General features: G+C 36.1%; 1 protein-coding gene across 1 annotated transcript in view; it reads left to right on the plus strand.

The window, feature by feature from the left end:
• The first annotated feature begins 293 nt into the window (after positions 1–293).
• Positions 294–26,615, plus strand: part of LOC148939634 (uncharacterized) — a 79,479-nt gene continuing 53,157 nt past the window's right edge. Inside the window, exons 1-2 of the mRNA XM_089107183.1 lie at positions 294–3,823; positions 21,051–21,190. Coding sequence (XP_088963309.1) covers positions 577–3,823; positions 21,051–21,190 — 3,387 coding nt within the window. The 5' untranslated portion in view covers positions 294–576. The remainder of the gene's footprint in view (positions 3,824–21,050; positions 21,191–26,615) is intronic.

Genomic DNA, 26,615 nt, shown 5'->3' on the forward strand with positions numbered 1-26,615 from the left:
AACTTACCTTATGGGGGAAGCTAACGGCTGATTTCGTATTTTGTCTTTACATTTTCTTGAATTACAGGACTAAAATAAATTTTACAGTTGTTCGTTAATATCAGCCTTAGGGGACATGCGCCCCCGCGTATGTCAGTATTTATTTTCATTTGTACTTTGAATCCGTAAGCCTGGTTAGATTACGTTGTATACGCCTGTCACAGAGTGTTTTACTTTGCCTGGGGAACATTATCGCTGGAGAGAAGCCCGATTTCGTCTTTAGTTTGCTGGATTGGTTGGTACGGTGCGTTTTTGTATTCTTCGGGTTCTTCTACCATTGTTTCGCTTCAGTTCATTACCAGCCGTGTGAGTGTGACATGAAGCAAGTTTAATGGATTTCTAACATTTGTGTTAGTGAATTTTGCTAAAGTATGTTTGACATTTTCACCATGTTTCTAGTTTCGGATAAGTTATTAGTGCCATATTTGGAGTTTATTATGGACAATAGGGGCATTCATTTAATATATCAAGAGAAAACAAATAAAATTTAAATTTATTTCTATTCGAACAAGGGTTGGATTGGCATCACCAAAAATCATGTTTAGTTGTATTGGAAAAAATAATGCTTTCAAGGGTGATAGAAGCCACCTCCCTTTATCAAAAAAACGACCTCTCGAACCTGATTCAGTTGCATGTCGATTGGTAAAACATGACCACGATTCGAGTAATGCATCTTTAGAAAAACCTCGAAGTCGTTCGAATGAAAAAGTGCCTTGGTTTTCGTGGTCATTTCGACGAAAAAAGAAGCCATATACGGAGAAGATGGATATAATTCCTGATACTCGAGTGGGTATAGAGAAATACCAGAAAGCTTTGGAACGAAAAGGTTCAAAAAAAGGAATTATGTCTTGGAATAAAGCGAGCTTGCCCTTTTTTGCTGATGAAAATGATAAGTCGTCTAATCACAATAAAGCTGAGGACAGGACTGTCGTTTCAGATGATTATGAAAGCCCACAATTTTTGTTGAAAACTTGTAGGGCGGAAGTCCTAGGGGGTTCGGACTTCGGATTCGGAAATAAGCCGGATTCGGTAAGTATTGTTAATTTTGAGACTGACTCACCTCAACAAAAAGGTGAACTAATTCAAGATGAAACTTGTATTAACTCCTTAAGTTTAATAGACCGTAATGTTTCTGAATCGGTTGAATCCAACGACACAAGTCAAACTGATAACGCGTATACTGAAGGTGAGTCGCCACTTTCTGTTTTAAATAGCCCTTCAATTTTGAAAAATTTAGTGCAGCCCAAAGTTGAATCTGGCGAAAAAGAATGCGAATTGAATAATTCTAGTGATATTGCTGCATCTAAAAATAGGCACACCAAAGCCTTGTTCACGCCACGTCTGATTTCATCTTTAGAAAAAATGATTTGTAACGTCGAAAAAGAGATGGAGTGTAACAAATTTCATAAAAAATCGTTAGCTAGCATAAGCCACTTAAGTCCTAATTTGATTGACGGGGCTGAAGTTTTTTACAACGCCGATGATCGAACTCTTTCAACTGACGCCGAATGTCAAACGGAATCTGAGCGGAGTGCTATTGATGATAAACTGTCAGATGCGGTGAATGATTTCAGTGGCATTTCTCCAGCATTAAGAAGCAATCGATTTTTGCAAAATATTGGAAACAATTCGCTATTCGACCCAGCATGCGACAAAATAGAAAATCAATCGGTAAATAAAATTAGCAAGGGAATTAGCATACTTCCTTCTTTGGCCTGCCCGCATGCAGTGGAAGTAATTAAGAATTACCTTGAGCCAGTTTTGGAAAAAGTACATTTAGAAAATGAAACGCATTTTGTTGCTAACATTACAGAAAAACGAAGCAGTGCCATAAGGCAGTTCAGAGGAGCTGTTGAAAACAAAGATAACTTATCTAAGTGTGACTATAATGAATTGAACGACTGCATGGCAGAAAGTGTATCAAATTATGTAATTGCCGAAAAACTGAACAAATTACCCGTTTCTGAAAATAACCTGAGATTGATAACTAAGGACCCGTCAAGCCATCGTACCTGTGAAATTGTTAATGATAAAAATGAAAGAAATTTCGAGGAATCTATGTTAACTTGTGATGACAAAAATGAGATTACGTTTGAAAATATCAAATTTTCAAATATGAATATGGATAATTCAAAGCTTAATTACGGAGTGAATAGTATTGAGTTAGCACAACATATTTTAAAGCTAAAATTAAGCAGAGAATCAGGTGACAAAAGAGCAAATATAGTATTTGATGAATCTATTGCAGAAGATATTGAAATGCATAATGTTACTACGGATCATGTGATTGATATGACATCCGGTATTCCTAAGAACAAAAGTGATGTCGATCACGCTACAAAACTTCTTGATCACTCTAAACAGCATGGTCAATTTGAAAGTTCAGTCGAAAGTCTTGATCGATTGATAGAAGAAGATGTAAGTAGTAAGAATGATAAAGGAAGGAAGCCTAATTTTCGTAATTTCAATATTTGCAATAACGTTATTGATTCAATTTCTAATGGTGATTTACAAAGAGATTTTGGTGTTGGCCCGAAGATTAATGAGATTGACGGTTCCGAAACTGTGATAATTGAAAGTGCCATTAAGAACCAATCTAGTAGTACAGATGTTGCAACTCAACGAACGAACTTAAAACGAAATCTTGGCGACGATGCTGAAATTGTATCGCTTCTGGATACTAATCCGGAAACGACGAGCGATTACCTGATAATTGATACTATACCCTTATTTAGTGTTTATGGCGACAAAAATCCCTCTGGCATAATTACAAAAGAACGAACTAAATTGTTTGAAAGAAATTTTACCACTAGATCACAAACTAGTAATGCTAAGAATGGTGACGTAACAAACTCAACAAACTTATTAATTGCTTCTGCTGATGGTCAGTCCCCTGAAAAAAATTTCAGCAGTGATTGCTCAGATAAGCTGACATTGGTACTTCATGATGAGCTGATCAGTACCTATAAAAAGTGTGGTGGTGAAACAGACTCATCAAATCTGTTCACCAATTTTGCTAATGCAGATATTGATATGAAAAATCGATCTTCTGAATTTTTTACCGGTGATGACAGATTAAATGTGCTGACATTGATACCTGGAGATGAGCCGCTCAGTGTAGCTAAAAATTACTGTGATACAACAAAATCGACGAGCCTAATTATTGAGCCAACAGATGATGATACCGATATGATAAATCGATCTTTAGAATTTTTAACCAGTGATGACAAGTTGAATGCACTGACACCTCGAGATGAGATTCTCAGTGTAGCTAAAATTTGTGATCAAATAGCAGAATCAACGAATATATTTGTCGAATCGGCGAATTTCGATACAGCTGAGCTAAATCGATCTTCTGAATTTTTTCCTAGTGGTGACAAACTAAATGCACCAACGCTGATGCCCCATGATCAGCCGATCATTGTTGCTAAAGATTTCGGTGATAAAACGGACTCGGGGGACATTTTTGTGGAATGTGCTCATAGTGATATCAAAATAAATAATCATTCGTCGGAATTTTTTTTTGATTGTGACAAATTAAATATGCTGACCCTGATACCTCGTGATGAGCTGCTCAGCATTAAAATAGACTCATTGTTTGATCATAATGAAGTCGCATTTATGGGTAGGCAAATTTTTGGAAACCGGAAGGTGTCAAGCACAAAGAATCTTCCAACAAAATTGAATAGGAATTTCAAAGTACGAGATGAGAATGAATTAGTATATAATGATATGGAAATCGTTGATAGTCTTAGTCTTCTGGTGCCATCTTTGATTGATTTCTGTAAGTAGGCATTTTGATTATTATTTTGTCTAAAACTACAATACCCAGGGGACCGAGCTTTGCTCGGATAAAAGAAAGGCTGTTTTTTCTTAATCTTTTGCAAAATAACTTTAATTTCATAGTATTTTATTCGCTGTACAAGGTAGAACTATTAGGGTAGTGGACGTCTGGGTATATGATTTTTTGACAGGGTCTCCTGGATGATTTTTGGGGTTCTTGTCTGTTAAACAGAACGCACTCAAGAGGTGAAGTTAGGTTAATCCTAATGAAATAAGCCAAAACATGACGATAATATAATACTCATCAAAAACAAAAAATATAGAAACTACGACAAAGAATTATTGGAAGCAGGCTGCGCAGAATGTATTAAATCAAATATATAACCTACCCTAACCCCTAACCACCTCTATATATTAAAAAAATACATAAATTGTCATTTTCTCATTCAAAATAAGCAAATCATAACCGATGCCGGATGGGAAACCGGTTTCTGTCAAATATTACGCAGCGTAATTCGTGCGTTCCGTTTAAGAGACGAGTACTTATATATAGCCTATATATATATATATATATATATATATATATATATATATATATATATATATATATATATATATATATATATATATATATATATATATATATATATATATATATATATACTGATATATGCATATATATATATATACTTAATTTGTTTTTCACAAATTTTCACGAAGTCTTGACCTCTATAGACCGTTAAGTATGGCGGCAAAAAATTAATGGTATATAATGATAGCGTAACTTAATGAAAAAATATTATAGCCTTCAATTAAACTAAACAATGAGACACATACAAATGAATAAAACCCTTTCGATCAGACTTACTTCACAGCTATCAGACGGTAAGGTCTTTTTCCAAAAGTTCGGAAGCAACTCATTTGTCAACAAATCAAATGCATTTTGAGACCCCTCCTACTTATGTTCAAGTCTTTCAACCTTCTGGGTTCTCTGATTTCAGTCAGAAGACGACTTATGGAAGATACTAAGAGTACTAGGAGGGAGAACACATTTCCCAAAGTCATGACCTATCTAGATCCCCAGATAATTCTCAGAAAAAAATAAATTGCTGTTTTCGAGAAGAATATTACTGACAAGTATAGGCCTATATACAATTATTTTTGTTTAATAATAAAAGATGCTAATAGTATATAATTCAATACCAGTTTGATAATTTTAGCGTTATAACATATAGTAAAACAGGCAAATTCAAAGTCTACTAACTTAAAAAAAAAACAAAAAAACTTTAGCTTCAAAAGCACGGGGCTAATTATCTCGAAATTCCCTTTTCGCAAGGGCTAATAGGGTACTAATTAGCTGGTACCCACGCGAGAAGTCAAGTTTGGTTAATGCTAATGAAATATAACGAAATATGGTACTTTCCCATTATATGGGCACCTCGGCTATAGGCAGTCGAATGAATGCAGTGATGGAGACTCGTAAAGCGGGTAACTGTTATCTAAATTGATCGAAGAGCGTGGTTTCTCATTGAATTTACAATATTTAAACTGTTGTTTTTTTGGGTTTAGGGGGAGAAAAAGGTACCTAGCTTAAGTTCGGTTAGGGTTACGTATTTAATATATGCAATGCTTTACCCCCCCCCCCTCCTAATGTGCAAATATATAGCCCAAATTTGTTTATAAACTATTATATATACATTCTATTTTATTTCATTAGCATTAACCAAACTTGCCTTTTTAGAACTGCCCATATAATGGGAAAGTACCCAAAATATGATGACAATATAATAGTTTAGAAACAAATTTGGGCTATATATTTGCACATTAGGGGGGGGGGGGGGGCGTAAAGCATAGTATACGTTAAATACGTAACCTAACCTATGTACCTTTTCCCCCTAAACCCCCAAAAACAAAAGTCTAAATATTGTAAACGCAATTAGAAACCATGGTTTGTAATCCAATTCTATATTGAAAGATACCCGTTAGACTAGTTTCCTTTAGCATCTTTCTGTGTACAATATATCGCGTGGGTGCCGGCTAATGCCATTGCCTTGTTAAATTTGTAGAAGACGTAAAGCAATGAAATTAAAACATATTCTTTACCTCAGCATTTTGGAAGATTAATGGGTACTTAAGTATTAAACGTACTCTTTTATGTAACGCAATGAAACCAGTCACGAAAAACTCTCTAAAGTCGGGTTAATTCAGGAGACCGTTATAGAGTCATGCAATGCAAAGCGTGGTTTTCATTGCGACAACGATATTTAAACTGTTGTTTTTTGGGGTTTAGGGGGGGAACGGTACCTAGGTTAGGCTATGTATTTAATATATGGTATGCTTTACCCTCCACCCCCTCTAATGTGCCAATATATAGCCCAAATTTGTTTCTAAACTATTATATATTCATCGTATTTTATTTTATTTCATTAACATTAACCAAACTTGACTTCTTTAGCAGTATATAAAAGAGTACGTTTAATACTTTAGTACCGATTAATCTAACTTTTTTTTCTTTTAAGTTTTTGTGCCACATTTTCGCCCTTAAAAATTCAACATCAACAATATGTTAATCCCCAAGACAAATCGCCTTCAAGTGAAAGCTGCAACATTTCAACCTGTTTGACGCTGCGTGTTTTAGCTTATTTTTGGCTTGTTTGGATGTGTAGCCTATACTATACATGTTGATATAGTGCTTTTTTTATAATATTATTTATTAAGTTTATTTTGTTTTTTGTGTAGTTCGATTTTTTCAGCACCAGCAAAAACCAATGTGCCGCTCAGCCTCAGCAACTATTTTCTTAAAAAGCGACAATTAACATGTTATTTTAGTAGTTTGCCAATCTATTGGGCAAATAACATATTTTTAGAATCATAGGGTTTTGGAGGTGGAGCTAGACACCTTCCCAAGGCCGCATCCAGGAGGAAGGGGGTGTGGATTTTAAACCCCAACCCCCCAAAATTTTTACTTGACTCGTAAAAACATAGCAAAAATTAGTATTTGTAAATTTTGATACGTTTTTGGAAGTTTATTTTTTGTGCACCCCCCAAAACAAAAAAAGAATCCTAGATACGCCTTTGCATCTCTTTTTACTCAGAAAGTTTAAAGTTATCTACTTGTGGTGGAGTTTGATCCAAATACACCAACTCCTCATTTTTGGCAATCGTTGATGGTGTTGGTACAATCCTTGATTGATTTCTATAACCCGACAATTTGATTATCACCCTGTTTCATGACTACATGCCCATAATGTATAATTTAATACCCATTTCGTAATTATCGCCAAATGGAGGGTAGCAGCTCCCTATGATTTTGTAAAATCAGGAAGAAACCGCCCTGCTACGTAATTTGAATTTTTTAGGGAATTGTTCTTCTTTTTTTTAGGCGCAACAAAGCTTTTTTGGAGTTAAATTCAGAATGTCGTGTAACCATAATTTTGAATGCTTTTTCCTATAAGCATTTAAGGAATGTCAGTATTTATTCAACACCGTCGGATTTTTCGCTAGCTTTTGAAATAGGAGTTCTTTTTATTTTAACGCAAATTTCAAAGGTCTTCTGGTTGAACTTTAAACGTTTTAAACGTTTTTTTGGTGAAACAAGATCTCTTTCTATTTTAACGGATACTTTAAATTTTTTTAGGGGAATTTAAACGGTTTTAAGTGAACTAGGGTTACTTTCTATTTGTACGCGCATTTTGAACGTCTTTTAAGTGAACTTTAAACGTTTCAAAGTTTTTTAAGTGAACTAAGATTTCTTTCTATTTTAGCGCGCATTTTAAACTTTTTTAGGTGAACTTTAAACGTTTCAAACGTTTTTAAGTGAACTAAGATAACCTTATATTTTTACGCACACTTTAAACGTTTTTAGGTTAAATTTAAACGTTTTAACCGCTTTTTAGGTGAACTATGATTTCTTTCTATTTTAACTCACATTTTAAACGTTGGTGAACTTTTCAGTTTGAAAGACTTTCGCGGTATGTTGGAATATTTTCAATGTAATAATTGCAGAGTTACGTACTACCCCAGGCTGTACCCAGAAAATGGTTGCCATGTTTGAACCCCTCCTCCTCCAGAATTATGTCTGACTCGTACAAAAGTAACAAAATACATATGAACAAATTTTCGTACAACCCATGGTGATCACCGTTTTCTTTTTGTGAAACCCCTCGCTTTTTTTTTTTTTTTTTTTTAATAAATTATCTCGAAAAACAATTCTGGGTACGGCCATTGTAGGCTACAACCTCACTTAACACAGTACTTGGGGGTTGGACCGAGCAGATTTTCTTCTTTGAGTGTCCGTCTTAGAAATTGCAAATAATTAACCTAGAATATACAACTTTTTTTCGATAAATCCTACTTATCTATTTTATTGTACACATAAATTTCTAGTATTTTCCAGTGAGAAATTTCCACTACGAAATCTTTCCCCAGAGCAAAGTCTTGGTTCTTGATAGCTCTGGGTTTGCGTCAGGAATTGTACAAGTAGGGCCTAATGCTATGTAAAAATAGCCTTATATCCCGTTTGCTATTTTTTTGGGCGGGGGGGCTAGGGGGCGAAAATCAAAGGTTAGCTATTTGAAAAATATAGCACACACTCTAAACGTCGTGTCAAGTCATGTGTTTACGCAGTGGGTTCGACTTCAGCTTGGTAATACAGAACCCAGAGTTCTAACTTAGCCGTAGCAATACACTGCTGGGATGACGCAAGGATCTTAGTTGTGAGAAGCGTCGCTAATCCCACACGCACACAAATATCTTGTTATTTAAGATGAAGGACGCTCTCGATGTGGCTGCCTCAGATGGGAAAGGGTTAGTGCTCAGACCGTCAGGAGCAAGTCTCTAGCATTTTTATTTGGGGGGGGGGGGCAAGAGGGGTCCATATACAGATAGTCAAGGGGCATGGGATATATAATAAATTTTTTTCTCCACATTATTGGGGGGGGGGCAAATGCCCCTTGCCTCCCCCAAACGACGCCCCTGTAGACAGTCCCTCAAACTACAATGATGATTAGTAAAAACTGCATGTAGTAACCACTGTTCCAGTTCAACGTCAGTCAATCTTCGTACACAACAAACTTAAGTTTACTATAAATATTTTAGTAAATTCACAATTTGATAACTGCTATTAATTTTTACTATTTTAATTATCATTTTATTATATTATAACTAGTTACTTCGACTAATTAAAATAGTGTTCTTATTGAATTACTAGTTGTATTGAGTTACAAAAGTTAACTATACAAAAGATTTAATTTTTCCTCGTTGTTGTTGAAACCACAAGAATTCGTAAAAATCCGACCTTGCGTAAAAGAGGAATCAAGTGTCGTGAGTCGTGGGCGCCAGGTGGAATTCATCGTTACATCCGTTTCAGCTGAACTTGCATCAGATAAGATCCTTTCAACAAGTTATTGTTTAATTTATGGCAGATGGCTGGTGATTTAGCTAAATCAGAAGGGACAAAACCTGTCTTATTTTGATTTGAGCATAGATTTTGATATTATTATTATTAATGATGGTGGTACAGCGAAGATGTAAAAAGTAGAATGTCGAGGCGCATCGTGTTTTGCACAGTTGGAAAGAGGCTTGGAAAAATAGATAAATCTGCGAGCGAAGATTGGAAGCGACGGTAATGACAGTGGCCAAGTTCGATTCTGAAGCATAGGCGCTGTGAAAGGCTGAGAAAAATTTGTATTCCAGGGGAAATTGTCTAATAATGATTAGTTACTCGCTTGACTTATCGCATATCAAACAATAAACTGCATGAAAAATGTGGTTCGTTTCCACCTTCTATAGATTTAATGAAAGAAAGGTTAGGCCAAGTTTGCGAATGACAGATGACAGATTGCCGAAGATTGTGCTTTTCAGCCATCCATCTTGGGCAAACCAAAAACAGGTCATTCTTGAATAAGGTGGAAGGGGGTCAAACAAAGGATTTGAAGGAAATGGAAACTTCATAGGACGGGTTAAAGAGTGAAGCTTCGAATAAATTGAGGCGGAAGATGAGCGTGAACTCTGTTGGCCTCAGAGAGGCTTGGTGCTGCAGTAAGCTGTTAGTAGTAGTAGCAGATATCAAGGATTCACAGACCAAATGCCAATACTTGATTGAATTTATTGTCCAATGCTTTATTAATTGCTTGGAACTTGTGCATTATAACTAAACCAGCGCTATAGACTGTACAAAGAAACCAGACATGAAAGCAGACAAACGGGTATTTGCTAGATAAATTGATGGCAAAGCGGAGTTTCTCATTGAGTTTACAATATTTAAACGATTGTTTTTTGGGCTTTAGGGGGGAAAGGTACCTAGGCTAGGTTACGTATTTAATATATGCTATGCCTACCCCCCCCCCCCTAATGTGCAAATATAATTGCTTTGTTAACCAATTGCTTTGTTAATTTGGTACTGTTCTAATATCTATACAAGACTCGAGGCATCCACTCGACAAAAGCAAAGATCTGACGCTATCTGATGCTGTAAAAACAAGTATTCAGGGGTCTCTCACTCTGAGAACTATATTTTAACTTTAGTTTTTTTAGGGTTTAGGGGGGAGCTTAGGTTACGTATTTAATATATGCTATGCTTTACCCCCACCCCCTTCCCCTAATGTACAAATACATAGCCCAATTTTGCTCATAAACTATTATATTTTCATCCTATTTTTTTTTATTTCATTAGCATTAACCAAACTTCACTTTTCGAGTGTTGTACATTAGAACCGTACTGTTAATTATATAAGGGACACAGAACAGTAAAAACAAAAAACTGATGCATGCATTTCATTATTGGTCGTGTATCGTGAACATCCTTTTTTGACAAATGATTCTTTGGCGGTCACTTGAATCAGCTTATAGGACTATTTGAAAATGCTAATGAGCTCTGACTTGGCTGATAACTTTGTAATATATAATATTCAATACCAAAATAAAGTAACCAAATATCTATTTCAAAATGAGAGAATATTTAATTTGATGATTTTGCATCATTGTGTGAAGTCAACAGCTGTCTCTTGTTCGTCAAATAATACCATGCGCTTTGGGCGCGGTCTTCTTTGCCTAAATAATTGTTTAATGGTTTTAATAACTCATCTTTTGATATTAATGTACAATTGGTGGCATTGAGAATAAAACATGTTAAGAACATTTTGGTACTTTCGCATTAGATGGGCCTTTCTAAAAAGTCAAGTTTGGTTAATGCTAATGAAATAAAATAACATAGGATGACTATATAATACTTTAGAAACAAATTTGGGCTATATATTTGCACATTAGGGGGGGGGGGGCAAAGCATTGCATATATTAAATACGTAACTTAACCTAGGTACCTTTTTCCCTGTCTAAACTCCAAAAAAACACAGTTTAATATCGTATACGCAATTAAAACTACGCTAGACTAAGTATTTCTCTCAGCGGTGTCTTAAATCACCTTGTATCAAAACGGGTTTTTCAACGCCCGTTTAACTGTAGCATCTAGCATCTCTTATATGACTTCTTTAGAGAAGCCCATCTAAAGCGAAAGTACAAACATTTTTTTGGTACTTATGCATTATATATAACACAGCGCTATAGACTGTACAAGGAAAAACTAATGAAAACCCGTCAAACGGGTATTTGCAATAGATAAATGGATTGCAAAGCGTGGTTTCTCATTCAGTTTACAATATTTAAACGATTGTTTGTTGGGGTTTAGGGGGGGGGGAGGTACCTAGGTTAGGTTAAGTTACGTATTTAATATATGCTATGCTTTACCCCCCCCCCTAAAGTGAAAATGTATAGCCCAAATTTGTTTCTAAACTATTATATTTTCATCCTATTTTATTTCATTAGCATTAACCAAACTTGAGTTCTTTCGTGTATAGCGCTGTGTTATATATAATGCATAAGGATCCATCTTTTACTTCACAATGTGCAGAGAAATTATAGTTTACACATTCTGAAGGAACAACCCCCCCCCCTTCTCTTGATGTGCAAATATGTAGCCCAAATTCCGTATTTCCCGTATGTTTTTCCATTTCTTGATTTACCAGCATTGACTCAATTCAACAAGAATGATGGGTGGCAAAATGTATGGGAAATATAAAATTTGCCCTATATATTTTGCACATTGAAGGGGAGAGTAAAGTATAATTGAAGTATCCTCAAAATGTGTTAACTGCATTTTTACTACATATTTTGAAGTATGAGTTGTTTTCTTAACATGTTCCCTTCTCAATAACCCCAATTCTGCCTTAATAAAGCATCTTTGTCTTATATTAATTAAAAAAAATTTCCACAAAATAAGTTTTTCAAAGAAAAGTAAAGAACTCCATTAAACTAAAAATGAACAAAAATAAAATTAAATAATCTACCAAGCGTGAAACTACCACAAATCAGCATCGATAAATAAATGAAACTCGAAACGAACAGAAATTACAATTAATAACCAAGTCAAACTCAAAACAAGCAGAAATTAACATGAGCAGGGCTCAAAACTCCTATGCCTTCCTAAGGCCAGAACATAATTTGCACTATACTGAAAAAATATAATTTTTTTTACTTTTATAACTTTAATAGATCAAGTAATATTATCATTTGGATTACTAAATATCAGTATATGTATATTAAACTGACAATGCACATTCATTTGTATTTTTTTCAGTAAAGTGCAAATTGTGTTCTGGCCTTGGGAAGGCATAGGGGCTTTGAGCCCTACTTATGTTAATTTCAGCTCGTTTTGAGTTTGACTTGGTTATTTATTGTAACTTTTTGTTCGTTTTGAGCACAGTTTACAGAATTATCCAGTAAGTTTATCGCAGATCATTTCTGGTCTTCATTCTCGGTACGAACAAAAAGCTCCTCCCACTTATTTCTACATTAGCGGGTTAGTCTGTTTCCGTCAATCAATGAGAAATGGTCACAAAGTGCATTATTCGTAATAGCAGGTTTCCACTTGTTTCGTGTCCAAGAGAAATCTGACTTGTCTATCCGTGAAGAGATCTAATGTCGCTTATGTTTCTATCTGCAAAAACGTTCTCTGGAGCACTCGCACCTTGGTCCGGGTTTTTAAAATGGGTGAGATAGGGTATGATCATACTGCTAATTCTATAAACTGTGGTATTGAGTTTCATTTATTTATCGATGCTGATTTGTGGTAGTTTCACGCTTGGACAAAATGTTGACAAAATGACAACTACGCTGAAAAAAATGGCTATCTCAAAATTTTGATTAGATGTGTTTGGGGAAATGGTGGGTGTGGAAGGGGTGTTAGTTGCCTTGCAATCACTTTTGATTATTAAAAAGGGCACAAACCACTCCAATTTCCAATCGAATGAACCCTTTTCGAAGTTTCTACGACAACTCCTTCGATACGAAGTGCCCTGGTCAAAGACCAAGAAATCAAATAATGATAATACATTGTGCCAACATCGTTCTTTACTTAGGCAGCGCTATTGCGCTGCCTATTATCATCCGCGAATGGCTAATTATCAGCCGCGAGGCCTAACCCGACTTGCGAGTGGTAATAACTTTTCTCAGTGTTTGACCTCACCCGTTCCTTTCCGACTCTCGTCTCATTTTAGCCTATTTCTATATCTAACATTGAAACTTTATGATGTAAGTTAATGCCTTTTGAATTTGGCGAATTGCAAAAACCTTGTTTTAATATTGTTATGCACATTATTTCACAATGTGCAGAGAAATTATAGTTTACACATTCTGAAGGAACAACCCCCCCCCCCCCCCTTCTCCTGATGTGCAAATATATAGCCCAAATTCCGTATTTCCCGTATGTTTTTCCATTTCTTGATTTACCAGCATTGACTCAATTCAACAAGAATGACGGGTGGCAAAATGTATGGGAAATATAAAATTTGCCCTATATATTTTGCACATTGAAGGGGAGAGTAAAGTATAATTGAAGTATCCTCAAAATGTGTTAACTGCATTTTTACTACATATTTTGAAGTATGAGTTGTTTTCTTAACATGTTCCCTTCTCAATAACCCCAATTCTGCCTTAATATAGCATCTTTGTCTTATTCTAATTAAAAAAAATTTCCACAAAATAAGTTTTTCAAAGAAAAGTAAAGAACTCCATTAAACTAAAAATGAACAAAAATAAAATTAAATAATCTACCAAGCGTGAAACTACCACAAATCAGCATCGATAAATAAATGAAACTCGAAACGAACAGAAATTACAATTAATAACCAAGTCAAACTCAAAACAAGCAGAAATTAACATGAGCAGGGCTCAAAACTCCTATGCCTTCCTAAGGCCAGAACATAATTTGCACTATACTGAAAAAATATAATTTTTTTTAATTTTATAACTTTAATAAATCAAATAATATTAGCTTTTTGTTTACTAAATATCAGTAGCCTATATGTATATTAAACTGACAATGCACATTCATTTGTATTTTTTTAAGTAAAGTGCAAAATGTATTCTGGCCTTGGGAAGGCATAGGGGTTTTGAGCCCTACTTATGTTAATTTCAGCTCGTTTTGAGTTTCACTTGGTTATTTATTGTAACTTTTTGTTCGTTTTAAGCACAGTTTATAGAATTATCCAGTAAGTTTATCGCAGATCATTTCTGGTCTTCATTCTCGGTACGAACAAAAAGCTCCTCCCACTTCTTTCTACATTAGCGGGTTATTCTGTTATCGTCAATCAATGAAAAATGGTTACAAAGTGCAGTATTCGTAATAGCGGGTTTCCACTTGTTTCGTTTCCAAGAGAAATCTGACTTGTCTACCCGTGAAAAGATCTAATGCTTATGTTTCTATCTGCAAAAACGTTCTCTGGAGCACTCGCACCTTTGTCCGGGTTTTTATAATGGGTGAGATAGGGTATGATCATACTGCTAATTCTATAAACTGTGGTTTTGAGTTTCATTTATTTATCGATGCTGATTTGTGGTAGTTTCACGCTTGGACAAAATGCTGACAAAATGACAACTACGCTGAAAAAAATGGCTATCTCAAAATTTCGATTGGATGTGTTTGGGGAAATGGTGGGTGTGGAAGGGGTGTTAGTTGCCTTGCAATCACTTTTGATTATTAAAAAGGGCACAAACCACTCCAATTTCCAGTCGAATGAGCCCTTTTCGAAGTTTCTACGACAACTCCATCGATATGAAGTGTCCTGGTCTAAGACCAAGAAACCAAAAAATGATAATACATTGTGCCAACATCGTTCTTTACTTAGGCAGCGCTATTGCGCTGCCTATTATCATCCGCGAATGCCTATTTATCAACCGCGAGGCCTAACCCGACTTGCGAGTGGTAGTAACTTTTCTCAGTGTTTGACCTCACCCGTTCCTTTCCGACTCTCGTCTCATTTTAGCCTATTTCTGTGTCTAACATTGAAACTTTATGATGTAAGTTAATGCCTTTTGAATTTGGCGAATTGCAAAAACCTTGTTTTAATATTGTTGCGTAAAAACATTTGCATATTTATTTGATTTCATAATCATATTCGAGTTAATTTTATGCGAAAGAGAAATTGCTGGGTCGACGTGAATAATATGGTGTTTGTGTAACTGAACCCTGGTGTAACTGAACCCCGAGCAACTGAATTCTCGTGCATCTGAGCCCCTGTGTTATCAAACTCTCATGCAACTGAACCCTTGTGCAACTGAACCCCGTGTTATTGAACCCTCTTTCAGTTACACCCCATCTAACTGAACCCTCGTACTCAGTTTCCAAGCACAAACCATTAAAACCTTTATTTGTTGAACAAATTTTCAGTTAAATGGGGTTGAGTCGCATGTGGGCTGAGATTCACAAGTGCCCAGTTAAACGGGGGCTCTATTGCATGAGGGTTCAGTTGCATGGAGGAAAGGGCTGAGTTAAGTGGGATTAAGTTGCACGGGGGCTCAGTTGCACGAATATCCAGTTAAATGTGGATTAGTTGTATGATGGTTCAGTTACACGATCGTTCAGTTAAGCGGGGCAAGGGCGGATCCAGGATTTTTTTTTTTGGGGGGGGGGTTACTAATTTTTGACTCAGTTTTCGACTAATTTTACTGATTTTTACCTAGGTTTTACTAATTTTCGACTTATTTTCGACTCGGTTAAACATTTCGGGGGGGGGGGGGTTGAAACCGGGTACCCCCCCCCCCCCCCCTGGATACGGCCTTGACGCGGGGGTTCAGTTGCATGGGGGGATCAGTTGCACGAGGGGTGAGTTAAGTGGGGTTGGGTTGCACGGGGGTCAGTTGCACGAGTGTCCAGTTAAATGTGGCTTATTTCCATGGGGGTCGAGCAGCACGGGGGTTTAGTTGCACGAATGTCCAGTTTTGCACGAATTTCCATTTAAATGTGGATCAGTTACATGAGGGTTCAGTTACACGTGGGCTCAGTTGCACGCGGGCTCAGTTGCACAGGGGCTCAGTTGCATGAGGGTTAAGTTACATAGGGTTCAGCTACTCGGGGTTATGTAACATGAAGTTTGAGTTGCAATGGAACCTAATAATATGCGGTTTAAAGGGAAAGGGGTAGCCTAAAGTTTACTTATACATGGAATGGGATAAATTCTCTCTTGCCATCGCCGAAAATAAATTCGTTGAAAGACATGCTAAAAAAAAAAAAAAAAAAAAAAAAAAAAAAAAAAAAAAAAAAATGATTTTGGCCTGAGACCCAGGTCGTAGCCAGTATTTTTGTTCTGAGAGGGGGGTTACAAAAAAACTTTTAGAAAACGCGCCAAAAATTTGATTGTATGCATTTTTGCTACATTTCTACTAGAGGGACAAATATTGGGGGTGAAGGGCTTGCCTATCTGACGCCATATGCTTTCCCTCCCTAAAAAAAATCTCGATACTTGTTTAGAATCCAGAAAACACGCGATAAGTGAAGTTTCATTAATTCTTATGAAATAAAACAAAATAGGATAAAAATATAATAGTTCAAAAACAAATTTGGGCTATATATTTGCACATTGGGGGGGGACCATAGCATATATTAAATACGTAACCTAACCTAGGTACCGTTTATTCCCCCTAAAGTACTAAAAACTAAAGTTTAAATATAGTTCCCGGAATGAGAAACCCTTTATTTATACAGCGTCTCATATAAGTACCGGGTAATGCCTTTCAATTTTCGCAATACAATTCTCGCGTGTTTTCTGGATTCTAAACAAGCACCAAAATCTCTACAGTCCCTCCCTCTAAAAGCCTAACCAGTGTATGTCTTTTCCAGCCTTGTCCAGTCTCGTAAGGAGTCATCCATATTTTCTCCTCATCTAGTTACAAAACTTCCAATTATTGGTAAACAGCCCCGACTTGGTATTTATGCTTGGAAGATGGGCTTTAGGCCCACCTCCTCAAAAATTATGTGACTTTACTGATTCCCCCCTGATTCCCTATTGTTTTTATTGAAATTGCCCCCTTTTCTGCTGTTTTTAAGAATCCCCCCCCCCAAAAAAAAATTATTCATAATGGCTGCCTTTTTTTCTGTTTTATAGAATTAACCCCAAAAATAAAATCCCGTGTGCGTATTGGACTAGAAATCCCAAGTTGAAAAATAAATCATAGGCATTTCTTGTTTTTTTTTCCCCAAGTGCGACAGCTGTAAATGGATGTGTCTAAAAAGCTTAAGAGCATTCATGTGTATAGCTTTTTATTAGGTCCATTTTAGGGGCCATTTAATCTTAGTTTTAAAGCATCAAAACAAAGCAATCATAAGCTCTAAATTTTGTAAAAGTAAATAATTTAAGTTACGTTATACTTGAACACTAACATATGCGCCACCACATGGGCGGGGAGTATGTCTAGACTTGAACTTGTGCTCTAACGCGCCCTCCAACCCTATTTACATATCTAATCGGCTGAACTTCGAGTCCTGGTCCCAAATCCCCCTGACTGGGGATTTTTCGTCATGAATTTTATTTTTGATAATTGATAACAAATATTGTGAATTGTTAACTAGTCGAGCACTTATCTTTTCATTCAGAAGCTTGCAGGGTTTTTTTATCAAGAAAAAGAAGGCAAAAGTAGAACCGTTAGCATAAATTCCAATAAAAGAACTTTGTGATGTATCATCTTTTTTCAACATGGTTTCACCATGCATAAAGCTGTTTCATCACACCATATTTGGCCTACAACATACTACGCCTTAAAACACTAAATTAACATGATTTTGAAGTTTGGTATACCCGGAAAACTATATCTTTTGCAAGTGTGTGCCAAACCGAAAAAACCTGTAATTCAGTTGCAGAAGAAGAAAATTAGTTTCTAATTTTGTAAAACCCAAACTACAATTACAGATTTGGAGAATGAATAATCTGTCAATATTATTATCTTTATACGCCTTTATTTAAATTTATCGTACTAGGCAAAACACACTAAGATTATAAATTGGCATCTTTACCCACGTGACTGTTATATTTTATATCCCAATATTTCTGGAATTTATGATTATTCAGACACAAACGGCCGAAATAGGAATATTTGTATGGGATAAAGTAAGATTCCCCCTTCATATGAAAATTAGCTTCCTTTTTCACCCGCCTCCAATATTTTAGCAACTGAATATGGATTAAAATATCCCAGCCTAATTGGCAATCATGACACGAGATATCTTAAAGGATCACGCTATCTCGTCTATCATAAGCTTTTTTTATTTTTGTGGATAAGAGTCTTAAATTAACGACAGAAAATTAAAAGCTGACTCTTACTTTCCCTGGGATATTAAAACCTACGTATTTAGCTTCTCCCGTTTTGTGCTGGAGATAGAGATATTTAGATTTAATGAAACTTACAATATTAGAAAGTATTAACACGTTCTAATTAATTTTTTACAAAACATTTACTTTCTATGTAACTTAACACTCTCTAAAAATAAAGTTACCTTGTTTTTTTTTTATTAAACAGAGCAGAATTTTTCATTTGAAAGTTTAGGAAATTGCAGTGCCTAAAAGTATTCTAGCATACTTGCGACCTGCAACTTGTGACGCTTCGCCGGCAAGTAAAAAATTTGGAGGAAAACGGTTAGCTGCAATGCTATCTACAATAGAATAAGTATTAAGAGGTTTTGCTTCACTCTTATTCCATTTCAAGCTGTATTTGGCAAGCTTGAAAAATGCAGTCATGTGCAGTCATGTTCTTGCTTATAAGAGGACTAGAAGTTAGCTGAAGAGTTAAAGATATTTATATCTGAACGAATTTACCTAGGCATCAAGCGGACAGTTTTTGTGCTCTCAGGAGGTCTGGAGAATCGGAGATGTAAAGATGTACCGATTTATGAAAGCTAGTGTGCTGCTTGCGGCAAGGGCGGATCCAGGAGTTTTTTTAGGGAGGGGGGCAAATAGGTTGATCTGATAAACTTTCGTTTGGAGCAAGTTTATTTAACGCAAACTTGCGTTAATTAAGTTAATTACCTTACTTTAGACTACGTTAGGGGGGCGCGCGCCCCATCGCCCCTCCCCTGGATCCACCACTGGCTTGCGGCCGCTTGCTACAGTTTTAGAAAGAAATATTTTTCTCAAATTAGTAGTTATACAAGTCAGTTTGGCTAGTCTAGCCTATCTATTGATTACGACTAGATCAGGTTAGACTCTTGGATGCTCACATTCTTTCCTTTGTTTATAGCCTGCTAGTTTATGATGTTACCTGTACTGCCTTCTAATGTTCATTTTAATTATTCAGGGGCCAGTTTTAACAAGTCCATAAACCAAGCATTGGACACCCCATCCCCCCCAAAAAAAGGGAAGATCATGTTGTATCCTTTATTTCTTTAACTCAAATAGCTCCCGAGGGTTCTCCCACTTTTCGCCACGTGGTGCACATATGGGAGCGCTCCGTGTGCTGCATAGTTCCGCCACTCTTGGCGCACTATTGCCTCGTTTGGCATGTACCACCTGGTATACGTTATTTCTTAAAATAGGTGCCCCCTCGATAGCTCCTAAAAATATCTATTATATAATAAATTTTGCCATTTTAGGGTTAGGCCTAAACCTTATTTATTGGAAATAATATGTATCCGTGTTTAATATGCAAAGCCTCAATCAAAAGTTCTTGCAAAAAAAAGATTAAATGAAACTTCGTGCTTGGTCAGATTGGCTTCTGAAAGCTTATTTGTTTTGTGTTCGTTTTATTGAAGTTTAATTTAAACATTGTTATTTATGCATAATTAATGAAGAGGACGAAAAAAAGCAAAACTAATGAACAATATGCGATATTTAATGTTCAGAATGTTTTTCTTTTTTTAGTCGTGATACCTTTAGGAGTACCAGAAATGACAAAGTACACACGCGGGGGCAGGGTTCTGAGCATGGCCAGCACAAAATAGGACTTTTGTGGTTTCCCACGATCAAGTAGCTTATCTAATTCTTCTAATTTATATATTTTTTACAACTATCCCCACCCTCAAATAAAACATCCAGTGTACGTGTCTTTGCCATATTTTATTAGCTGTTAATTTTTAGCTGTTCTTAAAGGGAGGATCAGCAGGATAATAGAGATCAAGAGGACTGAAGTCCCTACGGACCCTCCCTTTGAATGAAGCTCGGAAAACGGTTTTCCGAGGCAAAAATTTCAGAAGTTTAAAAATGTCACAAGTGACCGCGCGACTTTATGCGTAACAGAGAAGATATTTAAGTTTTTGCTTTTTTATACCGAAAATAGAGCTTATACAAGACCTTGAGACCCGAAATATTGTGGTGTTTACGTTTTTAACATGTGAATTTTCTGTAATTTTCTATGCTTTGCAATACACCATGCCCACCATATGTTTACGTACGTGCCTGCACCAGATATTGCAATGTTTTGGAATTTCATTTTTACCATTTTTTTCTGTGTCGAAGGAGAGGTGTTGGCAACAAGGCAGTATCCAGGGGGCTTAGGGGGTTTGAACCCCCCCCCCTCCCGAAATGTTTTATCTAATTCGTAAAAACGTAACAGTACTGGATATAAACAAATTTTTTATGCATTTTTGAGCGTTTTTGCGTACCCCCCCCCCCTCCCCGAAAAAAATTCTTGTGTAAAACACCCCTCGAAAAAAAAAATCCTGGATACGACCCTGGCTGGCAATATTTGACTTTTTTTTATACCGGTTGCTGAGTGTGAGTTACAGATTCAGTAGACCTAGCTGAAGAAAAACCCATTCTCCAAAAAAATGCAATATTTTTCAGGAAAAATTTAACTTTTAGTTGGTTCTAGCTTTGAAAAATTCGAAACAATTTTTAATGTGTCTATTCTTTCATCGAAATTCTAACAAATTGCTAATGTATTATTCTTAATATTGAGTTGTTTGGTAGATGAAACGACGTTTGGGTCAAAATCACCAAGTCCTATACCGAAAGTGCTATCCAACCCTCCTCCATCAGTGCAATGGAAGCCTCAAATTCAAGAACACCCCCCGAAAAAAACGCAAGAGGTGACGAAGCTGGAAAATGTGGTAAGTGAAAATGTCGCTTCACTGACATAGGGGGCTGATGTTTTTTTAGAGGGCTGATGTTGAACTCATAGGATTTAATCCGATTTTAATTTCATTAAAGGGTGATTCAAGATACAAAACTACCAAAGAAGAAAATAAAATTGAGAAACCCGACGAAGTAACTTTTTCTTAGAAAGCAACTGTTTTCCTTGTCGCTTCGCGTAGAACAGATGGTTTTAGAAACTTAGGAGGTGCTCGATAGCTTGGAAGTCGAATTTTTGGTCAACAAATTTTTAGCGTACTTTTCATGGTCGAAAGCGACCGGGAGGCAACCAGCTTCCAATGACCTCCTATCAAAATTTCAGATACATCTTTCCCTTAGAATGATCGAAGGTCATGCCTTACTTGGCTCAACGGACAAGGGACCTAAACCATAAACATTGCTAACTCTTCTAAGGTATATTCAGTACAAATTTGGGTATATTGCAACTTGTTCAAGTTCATGCAAAGAATTTAAATATGCTTGATTGGAAACACATACATATTGGGCTTGTGACCCATTCAAACCCTTTCCCCTCTGCCGCAACTAAGTCCCGGCTCGGTTCAAAAAGAGTGATCCAAGCGTTAGACTGACTCGATGCAAAAACGAGCTAATTCCTCACTCAATGTAAAATGATTAAAGTCTAAGTATCTTTGCATCTTTCAATGTGAATTTCTTTTATTATTTAAACATATTTGTATTCAAACAAACTGAGTTATTTAACTGAGACGATTAGATTTCATCCCCGACATATTAATGTCACAAGGAAAAAGGTCAATTAAATTTGCGAAACCTGAAAATATTTTTCAAAAAGTCAAAAGTTGTCACAAGTTGTCGAAGTCAATTTGAAAAAAAATAATCAATTCATCAAAAGTTAAAATCTTGCAAGTAAATTAATCGAAAGTAGGAAGTTAAAAAAATTGTCAAAAGTCAAAAGAAGTTTCATAATTCAAGATTTCAAATTAAAAGGAAAATTCTTCTATCGTAAATAAAAAATTAGATCACACTGCCTTTTCATTTACAAATTCAAAAAAAAATGAAAATATGAAAACAGGCATAATATGTTAAACAAAGACGTTAAAATTAGATAAAAAAACTTTCCAAAAAATTAGTTTTTTCAAAGAAAAGTAAAAACTCCACTAAACCAAAAATGAACAAAAATAGAATAAAATAATCTACCAAGTGTAAAACTAAAAAATAACCTACCAAGTGTGAAAGTACCGCAAATCAGCATCGATAAATAAATGAAACCCAAAATGCACAGAAATTAAAATAAATAACCTAGTCAAACTCGAAACGAGCAGAAATTAACATGAGTAGGGCTCAAAACCCCTATGCCTTCCCAAGGCCGGAACATAATTTGCACTTCACTGAAAGGAAGTAAATTTTAAATGTTTTCAATTTTATAACTTTAATAAATCAAATATTTTTAACATTTTAAGGAATAAATATCAGCATATGTACATTAGACTGACAATGCTCATTCATTTGTATTTTTTTCAGTAAAGTACAAATTATGTTCTCTGGGGCTGATCCAGGATTTTTTTTTAAGGGGTGAAGCAAAATAGGTTGATCCGATAAACTTGCGTTAGGAGCAAGTTTAATTGGAGAGAAGAGGGGTTGTCGAGGAGGGGGGGGGGGCTAAATGCCTTCCATCACTTTTGAGTTTTAAAAGGGAACTATAACCTCCAATTTTCAACCAAATGAGCCTTTTCTAAAGTTATACAACCATCCCTTCCATAAAAACCTTAAATGCCCCCGCGGGATAACTTACAACCCTCGGCTCCAGGTTGTATCAACCATAAAAGCCTTGTTATATGATCTTTGGACTATTCTGAATAAAATGACTGTCTCAAAATTTATATTAGATGCATTTCGGGAAAACATGACGTTGGGGGGGGGGGGGTTACCCGCTAATCACTTAAAAAAGGGCATTCTTAAAAATGACACTAAAAATTCTGATTACCAGTCCAATGAGTATCCTCTGAAGAATATACGATCACCCTTTCTATAAAAAAACCTTATATGCCCCCAGGGTATAACTTACAACCCTTGCCCTGAGAGGTGTGGGTGTGGGGGTGTCTTCCTAAAAGACATAATTTCCGGACCCTTCAACTACAATGAAGAAAATTGCTATCTCAAAATTTTGATTGTGGGGGAAACGATGCGCGTGCGGGGCGGGGGGCTGGTTGCTCTTAAATCACTTTTGACTCTTAAAAAGGACACTCTAACTTCCAATTTCAAATCGAATGAGCCCCATGGAAGTTTATACGATCACCCATTCCATAAAAACCTATCTCTAGGGCACTTGGGGTTGTGTCAACCCTAAAGGCATTGTGATATGTTCTTTGGACTATTTTGAGCAAAATTGCTATCTCACAATTTCAATCAGATTCATTTGGTGAAAAGAGGGATTGTCAGGGATGGGGCTAGCTGCCTTCCATCACTATTAACTCTTAAAAGGTAGCTAGAAGTTCCAATTTTCAACCAAGTGAGCTTCCTCTAAAGTTTATATAATCATCCCTTCCATAAAACTTAAATGCCCTTGGGGAATAACTTACAATCCTTGCTCCCATGCTCTGGGGGTTTGTTTCAACCCCAAAAGCCTTGTTATATGATATTTGGACTATTCTAAATAAAATACCTATCTAAAAATTTTTATTAGATAAATTTCGGTAAAATACGACGTTTGCGTTTGGGGGGTGGGGGGATATCTGCCGTCTGACCACTTCGAGTCTTAAAAAGGGCCTAGAACTTCTGATTACCAATCGAACGAGCCTTTTTTGTTTGTATGTTTATTTGTTTATGAAGCTTATATGACCCCGCTTTCTATAAAAACCTTATATGCCCCCCCCCCCTAGGGAATAACTTAAAAACCTTGCCCTTAGGGCTGTGGGGGTTTTTCATCCTCAAAGACGTAATTTTCGTACGTTTTAAGTACGTTGAAAAAATGGATATCTCAAAATTTTGATCACAACCCTTGACCTGAGAGCTGTGGGGGGGGGGGGGGGGTGTCATCCACAAAGAAATGATTTCCAGACCTTTCAACCACGTTGAGCGAAATGGCTATCTCAAAATTTCAGTCAGATGCATTTCGGGAAAATACGAGGTGTACGGGGGGGAGAGGTACCTGCCCTCCATCACTTTGACTCTTAAAAAAAGACTTAGAACTTCTGATTACCAATCGAATGAGCCTTTTGTGAACTTTTTTGAACCACCCTTTTTATAAAAACCTTACATGCCCCTAAGGCATAACTTACAACCTTTGCCCTGGGGGCTGTGGAGGGGGGGGTTGTCATCCTTAAAGACATAATTTACAGACTTTTAAAATACTTCGAACAAAATTCTACCTCAAAATTTTGACTGAAGGTGTTTGGGGTAATAATGGGCGTGTTTGATTGCCCTCCAATCACTTTCGACTATTAAAAAGGGCATTAGCCCTCTCAATTTCCAATTGAATGAGATCTTTTCGAAGTTCCTACTATAACTCCTTCGATACGTTGTGCCAATATCGTTTTTTACTTAGGCAGCGTACAGGTATTATACCTGTTTTCTATGCTTACATTTCTTCAAATTCTTCTATCAAAACTTCTAAAAAAAACCCAGATATTTCTAAAGGATATATTCTCACCACTTATGATGACCTTGCACATTCATTTTTCGGTAGTTAATTATTATACCAAACGCAGTCGAGAAGTTTGCTGAATGTAAGATCTGAGAATCTTATTATTTAATTTTAATAATAAAAATTAAATATTTTTTATTATTTAATTTTATAATAATATAAAATATTATTCTCGAAACATACATGTCGTATGTTTCGATGGCTTTGAAAAAAGTTCAAAGCCATCGATACATCAAAACAAAACAGCGACCAATTTGTTGGACTAAATTAATGGACGAAACCGGGTACCCCCCCCCCCCTGGATACGGCCTTGTCCAGTCCCTCCTTCATGTAAGTATGTGTTTATACGGATGAGATTTTAAATTATTAACGCATCCAAAAATGACTAAATAATACTATCCAAAACTTATTTTATAATAAATAAAAATTAATCCACAAAGTCAAGTTCGTGGTAACGAACTGTAAGTAGGGAGCGAAACCAAACATAAAGGGAACATACACAAAAAAAACCTGCAAATAAGAACTTTGGGGAACTATCATGAAAATGATTAAGGCTTGGGCTGTTTGTACAACTAACGAAGCGAAACTATCAAAGAAAAAAAAAACTCTTCCATCGGGACTTTATAAAGGTTCAAAAGAAGGATCTAAAGGCTTTGGAGGTTTAGAAGTCAAACTGTAAAAGATTTCAAAAAAACGTTCTTCCATCGAAACTTCATCCAAACTATCATTACTTCATAACAAAACAGCCAACAATTAGTTTGACAACGCGGCTGTCGCGTCCCAAAACAGCGCATCTGCTTCTGGTCAGATACAATGTTTTGGATTCGGAAAGTCATGTGAAACAGTAAATAAACTATTAGGTGGAATGGAACCTCTAATCTATGCAACCACAATTGCTCTATATGTACCAATCGATGCACCACGAAAAGTTTCATAAGAAACCATCCTTCACTCAAAGTAGAGAAAAGGTGCAGTTGGACTGTTCTTGGTTTGAATAGCCGAACCTTTATGGACAAAACCAAAGTTAACAAAGACACAAATGCAATTTACCTCTGATGCCTGAAAAGTCTTAAACGTTTTAGAAACACATGATGTCATTACGAGTTTCAGCGAAAGCTTTGCAACGACTTCTGTGTTTTTAGTAGTACGAGAAGCCAGATGATTATCTGGTGTTCTGTCATATCGAATTACATTAAGGCGACATCCTGAAAGAGTCAAGATATTGACTGCGAACTATTAACTTCTGTGTATTTAATTTTTGTTTATTATTAGATCTATTAGGGACCGTACGATGAAGTCATGCCTTGATGCGCTAAAAGTATAAAATCTCATGCTTGTAAAAATGCCCTAACATAAAGGAGAGAGTGGGATTGATTCTATCATATCTTGCTATGTTTAATATAATTAGCATACTTTTTCTTTGTTTTGTCAAAGGTGCCCCCATTCCACTCTCCCGAAAAACTCGTGCTCGGACCCATCTGTTCACGCGTTTTTGTTTTCGAACAGTTTGTGGTAACCAGCAAATCGGCTAACTACTAATCAAAACTCTAAAAAACGGAATTTTATATCAAATGATACGTCAAAAGAATCGGCTTATTATTCTGATTCCAAATATGTATGATTCATCAAATTTAGTGTTACCTATCAAATACTACAAGCCTGATAAAAATTTCCTGCGTTTCGAAAAACGGGGGAAACAGCCCCTAAAAATCAAGGAATCTTAATGAAAATTACACCATCAGATTCAACGTATCAAGGAATTCTACTGAAAAAGTTCCAAG

This window comes from Artemia sp. Qi Xiang Cuo, chromosome 21, assembly GCF_049724085.1.
Source record: "Artemia sp. Qi Xiang Cuo chromosome 21, ASM4972408v1, whole genome shotgun sequence".
In the NCBI taxonomy this organism is placed as follows: domain Eukaryota; kingdom Metazoa; phylum Arthropoda; class Branchiopoda; order Anostraca; family Artemiidae; genus Artemia; species Artemia sp. Qi Xiang Cuo.